This window comes from Perkinsus marinus, assembly GCF_000006405.1.
Source record: "Perkinsus marinus ATCC 50983 genomic scaffold scf_1104296975500, whole genome shotgun sequence".
Lineage (NCBI taxonomy): Eukaryota > Perkinsozoa > Perkinsida > Perkinsidae > Perkinsus > Perkinsus marinus.
The window spans coordinates 184,412-194,406 of NW_003200768.1; the positions used below are offsets into that span (position 1 = coordinate 184,412).

The following is a 9,995-nucleotide window of genomic DNA, read 5'->3' on the forward strand; positions in this document are numbered from 1 at the left end:
CATTAGCTTTGTAGTAATGCTGGACCAGTGCTTGTCTGATGACGAAGAGTTATGGCCGCATTGATATACCTGTTATACTGTTGAGGAGGAGTCCCTCGAGACCAGCGATCGCTATGGGCTCTGATTATGACTCTTGGTGCTTCCCCCTCCCCGATACTGTGTAATAGTTGACAGTTCCCTCTATATCGTTTCTTTTCAAATCTCGGGAGTTGCGTATATCAATAATAGAAGGATTGGAGTACTTAGGGTGTCCTTGGGGGAACATCTCTGAATGGTCACTACTAAGCGCATTGAGAAGGAGACTCAGAAGTTGAAGGAAGATTCTCGCTAAACTGTGGTAGAGGGAAATGGGCTCGGGCCGATAGTAGTTGCTCCTTGTCTGTAGCGCCGGGGCTGTCAGCCGTCCCTGCTTCTGGCAATTTGAGATGCTTCTATACTGAGCTGGCAGGGCCACAGGGCACCCCGTGTGATAATGGAATTTACAAGTCGGAGATGTTTTTACCCGAGGGGTATCCTATGGAGCCCCCAAAGGTGAGTACAGGTCGTCCTGTCGTGTTCGGTTGGTATATAGAGAGCTCTAAGGTCCGCTTCCTTACGAAGATATATCATCCAAATATCGACAAGTTGGGTCGTATATGTTTGGATATTCTCAAGGATAAATGGTCCCCGGCACTTCAAATGAGGACCGTCCTACTCTCCATTCAAGCATTGCTATCCGCCCCTGAGGTGATACCATACCTTCTACTACTGGTTAGGGCAGAATCCCCTTATTGCCAGCCCGATCCCCTGGAAACCGGTGTCGCTGAGCATTTCAAACACAATAGGGCAGAAGCGGACAACATTGGTAGTAATGGAAATTTACTATTTTTATGGTATATTTGTGCTAGCCCGGAGCTGGAACCAGATCTATGCGATGCATAAAAACAGTTGTGAAGTGTCGCTGTGATTTGTGCTATTTCCATAGCAACATCTGCAATGTATCAATTGTATTGGACTTATGCCGGCAGTTTCCTAAACACTGACACCTTTGCTGTTGATTGTGTAGGATGGAGGGTGCCGGGATCGAACCTGCGTTTAGTTGGCTTAGCTCCTTTGCTGGCTCCTGTTGCCATCTTCGATTCCTCATCATGGTATCGCCCCCAGATCGGGGTCAGCATAACCCGGTGTTGGGCTCACCTTGCCGTGTTGATAAGGATGCTTCTTCGCCTTCTACAGTGGACGACAGCAGTCATTGCAGTCCAATGACGAGGAGCTCATCCCCAGTGTTGGTGACGCCTCCTCAACAGAGCCAAGCGGGCCTTCAGACCGCCTTAGGCTTTGCAGCATCACAGCTGTTCAAAGCTGGATGTTTTGTGGGTAAGCTCATCTACGCTTACTCGTAGTCTCTCACCGTTGGAGTCGGTGAATGTGTTTTCTTCCATATGCGTTATAGAATTGGTACTAGTATTGTGAGTTTTGTTTACATTCTGTGTGGACTTCAGTGATAGTCGTGGGAAAATTTGAGAGAGAAATTTTAGTTGTTTCGTCAGGTGATAAAATCGATGAGCTACTCGACGCGTTGATCCCTAATGAGACTTCTCCGAATCGCGCCAGAAGCGTGGGGCGGCCGCCTAAAGAGTCAGCGCTGGAAGATGACGAATGGGTCCTCGTTGAGCGGCCCTCCGACGGCTTATCACCTCACAGTGCTGCTGGTATTATGCAAAAGTAGGATATCTCCTACTGTGTACACTATTGGCGTGGAAGTGTATATGAGTGAAATTTGTTGGTGTACTATTCAATGTTATTGCTACTATCACTTGATGTCAACCAAATCGATTTACGTTAATTCGAAATTTTCTATTGTGTTCGGAGTAAATCATTCGAACGTTTCTCGGCTGTCTTTCTCCTCCTTTTGTGCGTTGTGAATGGTATTAGGGGACATCGCGGAGGTCTGGCTGCCTGAACTATGCTGGAGCTACAAGACGGGTCGATTCGAAGAGCATATGGGCGTGAGGATTCTCACGGCAAATCGCATTGATGGAAATCTCGTCAGGTTGCTGTGTCGAGGAGTGGGGTGATAGTAGCGGTGTATGAGGACCTCTCGGGCATCCCTGAGGCCTACCGCCAGAGGGAGTTCAAAAGGGTGGCTATGTTACCAGGCTTTGTCAACTGCCATAGTCATGCTTTTCAAAGGAACCTCAGAGGCAAGGGAGAATCGGATTATGAAAGAGGTCGGTATAGAGGAGCGGATGGTCATGTTGATCGTGTTGGAGGTGACTGGATGGTCACAGTCTCGACGCTGTGTTGTATAGTCATAACCTCGGGATTGCATTATCGTGTAAATATGAGTTCAATGCTAGTTCTTGTGTGTGTGTTTCCTACTATATACGTACAAGTTCAGGTGGTGATAGAAGGGCGAACTTCTGGTCGTGGCGGGAGGAGATGTACCGTCTAGTGTCGACCGTAGCAGCTGATAAGACTCGTTTTAAGGAAGTCTGCCAGTAGTGTTAAGGATGGCTATGCTTATCTGCTTTGTGATAATACTCTTTCCTCAGACGCTGTTTTTCCGAGATGAGAGATGCCGGGATCACCAGCGTGGGTGAGTTCCACTACCTCCACCACCAGGACGCGGCTACGGCTAATGACTACACACTGGATCTAGCTGTGTTGGAAGCCGCCCATGAAGTTGGAATACGAATAAGGCTCATCCAAACGTGAGGCTAGACGTTTTCATACTCGTAGTGGTGGTAGTCGATACCTAGGCTGTTGATTCACGATGTTTTATAGTCGGGCGTAGTTACCGAACTGATCCCGATCGTATCTCCTCGTCCTTAGGTATTATCATTCCTCAAGTGCTGATGGCAGGCCTCTAGAGGGTAGCCAGAAGCACTTTGAGTCACAGGATGTAAATAGTTGAGATGTTCGCGGAGTCTTGACGGTTTTTCTGGCAGTTGAATGTTTTCAAAGGGCAATTCGAACGACTCCAGGCCTTTGTCGCTGACAAGCCTCTGCTGGGGTTGGCCGTAGCCGCTCATTCGATCCGAGGCTGCGACTTGAAGAGCGCCAGAGAGTTATTGGATTTTGCAAGGGAGAAGAAGGTCCCCTTCCATATGCATGTGGAGGAGCAGATGCAGGAGGTGGAGGATGCCAAACGGGTGTAGGCATCTGATCGATCAGGAAGTCAATCACTACACACCGAGTCATTGAGGACGCTTAGTCTCTAATTCTTAGCTTATGCTAAGACACTAACCCGATCTCATCACATGAGTATGTTCATCATGTTCCTTACACGGACGTATGTATACCCATTCTGGGGTTGAGTCGACCGACTCCGGGAGCGAAAATGAATTCCAAAGCGCAGTCCAAGCCGAATGCATGGTTCTCATCAGCACCCGAAACTTGAAGGAATAGGTTAATTCGAATTTCGATCGGAATTTGGCAGGTACTCAGGGCGGACAGTATCTCGAGCGCTGTTGGACAGTGGTATCTATGGCTCTGATGTGACGCTGGTCCACTGTACACATACTACTGTAGAGGACATGATAGACCTCGTGGGGAAGGGCACCAACACATGTATATGCCCGACCACCGAGGGCTGCCTAGCTGATGGTTTCCCAGACCTATCTCAACTGCGACCAGGAGACGGACAGGTTCCTTGGTCGTGGTCTCATCAGCGTGAGGTCTCACTTCAGGTGTGTATAGGATCAGACTGCAATTCCCGTATCGACACTTTGGAGGAGCTCAGATGGTTGGAGTATGCTCACAGGCTTCGGACGCAACGACGTGGTGTGCTCATTACGGATACCTTACCGAAAACTCCCGAAGAATCAAGGCTGGCTGTAATGGAGATTTGCTTCACTCGAGTCGCCTGGTGCATCTGTAGCATCATTAGACATTCATCCTTACTTAGACTGTACTCCTCGGTATCGCCACGGAAGGAGGAGCACGTTCCCTCGGCCTTACTAAAGTTGGACGCATCGCCGCCGGTTATGTGGCTGATGTTTCTCTGGTCAACCTCGACCATCCAGCTCTGGTTGGTCTAGGAGGCGACATTCGGGATACCCTAGGCCCAGCATTGGTGTTCGGTCTGAGTGCTAATGAGGCGGTCTGTGCTAGTGCGGTGGCCGGAAAGTAGTGAACCAGTCGGGCGTGTTGTTTTGGAGCATCGTGGGCAGGTGGAGAATTTCCCAATCGGGTCTGGCTGTGAGCTCAGTAGAGTTTCTGAACCGTCCTTTGAAAATCAAGCACCACATCATAATGCAGAAAGGCGTCCTCCCTGAGGACCCTGGAGACGTTCTCGCCTTGGCTCGAGCGTTTATAAACTCGGCCAGCCCGAGTGGGTACGAGAAGAATATGGGGGAGGTCATAACGGACCGCTTGAAGATGACTGGATGGGAGGTGATGGAGTGTCTAGGGTTGGGTCTGGTATCGCATCTGTGGTGCCCAGGTAGAGACCTTTGAAGTGGCCCCACAGGCCAACAATCCCGATGGCCCGATGCGACATAATATCTTTGCCTACCGTCCTGGCTGCAGGGATAGAGTTGAAGTCCTCTTCAACACGCATCTGGACACGGTCCCACCGCATTTCGACTCGTATCTGGACAAGGACCCTGACAGCGGTCGACAGCGGCTACGAGGAAGAGGGGCGTGTGATACGAAGTCCCTCTCGGCGTCGATGATTGTGGCAGGAGACAGGCTTGTTGCCGTGAGTTCGCAGACGATCTCTGAGGGGTTTATATAACCCCACCATTGTTCAGTCTGGTGTCGGCGACAAGGTGGGTTTCTTATTCGTCGTTAGCGAGGAGACTGACCACAGCGGTATGACAGCGGCCAATAGTCAAGTAGGGAATCTTATCCCCAGTCTGAAGTGAGGGCATGACTATCGCGCGAGGTGAAAGATTAGGTAGGTACGTCATAGTAGGAGAGCCAACTGCGGGCAAAGTTATAGTTAATCAGAAGGGGGTTGTGAAGATCCGTCTTACCGCTAAGGGTGTCGCCGCGCACAGTGGATATCCTCACCTGGGTACGAGCGCCATTCATACCCTCACTGAGCTCCTACACAAAGTTATGGCCTATCCTTGGCCCAAGGACGACGTTCTGGGCGGTATGGTGGCGGGGCTTCTGTTCTGCCTACATGGCAAAGTCATAGATACGGACGTGAACGTTGGCCGCATCGAAGGGGGTCAGGCTGATAATGCGCTAGCGGAGCGATGCAGAGCCACATTGATGTTCAGAGTTACCGAGTCGTGAGTTTCCCAACTTGAGCATCATGGACAGGATACTCGGCGTTTTCAGATCTGCCCGTATAATTGAAGTGGTGGAAAGTCTCTGCGTGAATGCTACGGGGGCCTCTGTGGAAGCAGAAGTTATCTCGAGAAATGAACCTGTTAATATGAAATATGTTAAAGAGTAGAAACAGTTTCTCCCACTGCCTCTACTTTGGTGCTCAGACTCGTTAAAGGCCATCCATTCGGAGTGGCTGCCTTTAATACCGACATATCATTTTTCGCTCCGACTTTGGAGATGCACGACGCCAAAGCCATCCTGTAAGGCTGGCAGTGGCGCCTATTTTCCTAAGCGTTGGGAAATGTGGTTTGATCCACGCGCCGAATACATCACCAGCGAGCATTGGCGCAGTACCAGTGGGGCACTGGGCCAGTAGCATTCCTCTGAGTTACTCTATGAAGCATGTCCATGCTTGAGTTTCTTTCGAGAAACATTATAATCGGTCGAAACGACTCGGTGTAAAATTGATAATGGAGTATCGTCCGGTTCTATCCCAGGTTCGGTCTGGGTGATATCTGTGATGCACATTGTGAACGCGAATACATATATGTTGATGACTTAACGAAATGTGTGGCAGCCTATGAGGACTTGGCAGGACAACTTCTCGAGAGATAGAGCGGGACTGACAGTGCCCGTATAGCAATGCTTTACTGTTCATGTTTTGCCTTCAATCATCTCATTTTTCCTGGTTATGCTCGTGTTGACTTTAGAAGTACGAGGTGTAAGGAGCGTATTTTTTCTTTGGCAAATGCAAAAAATCCGCGTTTCTCGTTAACGAATGATACTTTTGAGCTGAAACTTCAACAAAGCATAGATATTATGATTAGCTATTATATACTGGAATGAAACTGTAATCTTCGGAACCATCGAGATCATGCGAGTTACTACAAGATGAACGCGCGTGAGTAATGAAATAGTTGCGACAAGTCAATGGTATCCATGGCACATCATGTCAGAAAGGTACCAAATAATTCTAAGGCGGCTTTGGCGCAGTAGGTAGCGCGTAGGTCTCATAATCCTAAGGTCGCGAGTTCGATCCTCGCAGGCCGCACTTATCGTTCCCTCCCCTTTGAACAATCATCAGGAACACAACACATGATGAATAAGTGATGTACACGAAGAATGTATAGGTTGTGTGGTATGTGAGTTCCAGTATACTGGCATGTTGAGTGAATCTAATTGGAGGATAGACCAGAACTCGGCCAATCAGCTACCCAGACTCTGCTCAAAATAATACACTATCGTCTCTGCATACCGACAGCTCTTGCCGCATACCCTTGAACTCAGTCTCATACAAAAGATCAGGTCCAGGCACTGAACTGAGAAACCGATATGTTTTCTCTGCAGAACTAGGCATCTGGTCCGATGTCAAGGAGGCTCTAGCGCCAGATGATTCAACAACTCCTGCCGTAGGGACACGTGTGAAACGACCAGTTCATGTGATTGCTATCCTGGCGGGACATGCCCAAGTGAAGCAAGGGCTGCGGGTGAACTGAACTTATCAGTCGCAGGAATCGTATCAGGGTCTCTGCACCCATACTCGAAGCACAACTCCGTGATGTGAGGGTGAGAGCCTCCAATAAAGGGGGACAGACCAGCCGTTTCGGCAATACACTCAGCTCAGCTGACCATAAATTGTGGTCGACGATTAACGAGGCTCCGTAGCTGATTTTATCAGATCGACCCTGGCATCCCTCGAGTCAGGACCGCAACATCCGTTTTCCCCGACGGGGCTACACAGCTTCGATGCCGAAGTCTCTATCAGTCGTTCCTTTGCGAGGGAGACCTTCATTCACTTTGAAGGTGTAGCAGTAGTGTGATTAATGTGAGGTGCTTCTAGGCATGGCTGTGGTCCCGAGAGGCTGTCTGTTTCGCTTCGTCCTTGGCCTCCACTCATCAGGGCCTAGCCGGAACGGCGGTGTATGAAATAATATTGGTAGCATCAATGGCTTTGGCGATGCTCCGGTGGAGATGTGACTTCTTGCCGAACTCCTCAGGGTCGAGGCGATGACTTCGCATTTACAACAACAGGATCTCTGAAGAGTGACACCATGCCTGTTACTTCAATGCAAAAACACACTAGCTGAGAAAACGACAATCATAGCTCTTCAGAGGAGGCCTCCTCTATCCGGGAAACAGCCAATGCGTCATAATACGGCTTTGACACCTTTCGCAAGACCGTGTTGAATCTCACCAGACCGGTCGGTGAAGAAATAGCGTCTGCTTTCTAAAACCCCCGCACAGTGAAACACCTCAGACTGCTCCCTCTACCTGAACCAGGTCGAGATAGTCCCTCATCATTGCAGCCTTGGTGCCTGCGTTGTCCACAATGACCACCGTGCCCGGCCCTGCGAAGCCTCGTTCTATCATCTTTTCCAAGTCCTGAGAATTGTCGGTGTGCGATCACGACAATCCCATAAAAGAAACGACATAATACTGGTAGTCGCTTACCTGTTTGAAGTGACTTGGCTCATGGTCCATAAACACGATATCAGCTTTGGCCATTCCTGAACTCTGGAGAGATTCGATCAGATCCGTCATATCGTCCGGCAAAAGCATCGCCCTGTATCGAATGCTATGCCTGGCCTTGCCGGTTGAAGGATCTCGAATGGCGTGAGAGACCAGCTGAGGGACGCTGAGGCGTAGCGACGGTCGACGAGCTCACCTGTTTGCCCAGTTGAAGCCAATGAGGATTCTCCTCGACCGAGACAATCGACACCTTCCTCCTCCCAGCCCCACTCAGAAACCTCAGAGTCCCATCGCCACTATGTGAGCCCAATTCTAGGATATGCAGGCGGTCTTGATCCTTCGGGGTCGTAGTCGTGGCCACGGTAGAAGCGATGATCTCTCCTGACAACAGCACAGGAGTGAAGACGACCAGCGTAAAACCATCATTGTTAATCCATATAATACACTATATAATGTAACAGGAACAACCTGCAGAATGGACTACAGCATTTCCCGGTCATGTTTCCGACTCGCGCACTGTTATTTCCGAGTAAGTGCATGCGAACATCCGATGCGTCACAACTATTTCCGACCCGCACTCATTTATCCGATTCGGTCACAAGCAATATCCGACATACCGCATGAAAATTTCCGACTAGGGTCATTCTAATATCCGCCCGATTCGTGCATCCCAAAAAAATAACGGAAATAACAGTGCGCAAGTCGGAAACATGAGCGGGAAATGCTGTAGATTGAAATCACTCTCAAAAGAAATGCATTCAGATGAGTTTGTCTTATGTAAATGATGAGTTTGAGTAGCTCCTCCAGCCCAGGAAGGAACTTATCGAATTGAACATGTCCGCATCCTACGAGACCTAGCAGCCCGCGGGCCACACCATTGAAATCGAGTTACATGCTACACTCGAGCGTATCACTCATCAGTATCAACTCGCGAGCCACAAGACACTCACCCTTCTCATCGCCCAGAGTAAGGCCTCCTCCATACCGCTTCGAGAAGCCCTCAGCCTCCCTTATGCAGTTCTCCAACGACCCGCCCTCAGCTGTTGTCACAACGTGCTCCACCAGCCCTGAGACCCGGCGGCAAATCTTCGCTGTGCGCAACAGGCGTATCTTTCGCCTACTGTCATCAAGGCTGCCAGAGTCAGCACGATGGTCAGCTGGGTTGGGGTGATAGACATTCCCCGGCTTCAGCTCGCCAACCGCAGTCTTGCCCGATCTCGGCACGGCACTGTGAATGAACGATGGGAATATCGAAATTAATAAGAAAAAAATCATCAGAAAACTGCCAACTTTCACACAGCTGAGAGGAACATCGCTACATCGCTCCTGGGCTACAATCACTTCCAAAGTAGAGGATCTCGAATGCAAGGCCGACCGAATCAATATCTCCATATGCAGGAGCAGTCCACTACACTCAGTGTGCCTTTCTAGAGCACATGAGGGGGGCCTCTCGAAGAGGCCACGTAGAACACTGTCCAGGATCCATACACGTTAAGCTTACATTACTCCAAGTCACAGCGCCCAGGGTAACCCTATGTAAGCCGAGATGGATGACCATAACCGTAATAAAGTCCACGTGCCTAGCATGACTCGAGGACTCAGCAGTCGGTCCTTCGTGTTCAAGCAGATAGGCATGAGCTACTTCTGCCGGGCTCGCGGCACGCACAACTATTCCCATAATCAATTTCACTTTGATGAAATAATTGACAAAAAGAAGGTTGGAAAAACCAAAAACTTTTGAGAAACCGCACTCAAAAAGATATTGTGCAAATGGCTATTGCTCCCGAGTCGACCTCCGCCTTGTTGCCAACAGTGTCTCAGCTCACGACTCCACAACTAGAACACAACCACCAGTACCCCAATAAGCTCATGAGGTTCCACCGAGCCGCGGTTCAAGCTTCCTTCACATACCAGAGTGAAGAGCTCCTGCACGACGTCCTTAGGGACTTTCACTTGCCTGGGCATCAGCCAGTAGCAGCAGTAGCAGTATAGACTCCAATACTTTACTCCATCACTTCACCTTCAACCGTACTCGGCATAACAGACCTACTTCGAGCTTGACTGGGGCGTTGTTGACTAGTTTGAAAGCGAGCTCGTTGCCTCTAAGGGGGAGGGTACGAGTGGCGGACGTAGCAGCTTCTCAAATTCCGGACAGAGCCTCCCACAATTAAAGATAGTCAACCAACCCACCGAGCCCTTCCTGTAGTGCACGCATAGCCTCTAGTCGGTCATCAAGCACGCATGACTGAGCAAAGAGGAGT

The 9,995-nt window shown here is 49.7% G+C and overlaps 3 protein-coding genes and 1 non-coding gene across 4 annotated transcripts; 3 read left to right on the forward strand and 1 right to left on the reverse strand.

Moving 5' to 3' along the window:
- Positions 1-38: 38 nt before the first annotated feature.
- Positions 39-946, forward strand: Pmar_PMAR002031 (ubiquitin-conjugating enzyme, putative; the record flags this gene model as incomplete). Its single annotated transcript, XM_002765450.1, has 5 exons — positions 39-160; positions 426-531; positions 583-726; positions 778-844; positions 888-946. The coding sequence occupies 5 exons, from the start codon at positions 39-41 to the stop codon at positions 944-946; spliced, it is 498 nt and encodes a 165-aa protein (XP_002765496.1).
- A 930-nt stretch (positions 947-1,876) lies between these two features.
- Pmar_PMAR002032 (conserved hypothetical protein) lies at positions 1,877-5,918 on the forward strand. Its single transcript, XM_002765451.1, has 17 exons — positions 1,877-1,988; positions 2,033-2,210; positions 2,381-2,480; positions 2,535-2,693; positions 2,815-2,884; positions 2,931-3,136; positions 3,422-3,629; positions 3,672-3,818; positions 3,890-4,110; positions 4,155-4,377; positions 4,427-4,684; positions 4,737-4,846; positions 4,887-5,083; positions 5,129-5,225; positions 5,275-5,388; positions 5,430-5,525; positions 5,763-5,918. The coding sequence occupies exons 1-17, from the start codon at positions 1,905-1,907 to the stop codon at positions 5,878-5,880; spliced, it is 2,586 nt and encodes an 861-aa protein (XP_002765497.1). The 5' UTR covers positions 1,877-1,904; the 3' UTR covers positions 5,881-5,918.
- Positions 5,919-6,243: 325 nt separating this feature from the next.
- On the forward strand, positions 6,244-6,316 carry Pmar_PMAR002033. Its single transcript has one exon. It is a non-coding gene; the product is annotated as a tRNA-Met (tRNA).
- Positions 6,317-7,363: 1,047 nt separating this feature from the next.
- Positions 7,364-9,412, reverse strand: Pmar_PMAR002034 (conserved hypothetical protein; the record flags this gene model as incomplete). Its single annotated transcript, XM_002765452.1, has 7 exons — positions 7,364-7,492; positions 7,537-7,647; positions 7,717-7,890; positions 7,931-8,115; positions 8,685-8,801; positions 8,856-8,962; positions 9,333-9,412. The coding sequence occupies 7 exons, from the start codon at positions 9,410-9,412 to the stop codon at positions 7,364-7,366; spliced, it is 903 nt and encodes a 300-aa protein (XP_002765498.1).
- Positions 9,413-9,995: the final 583 nt, after the last annotated feature.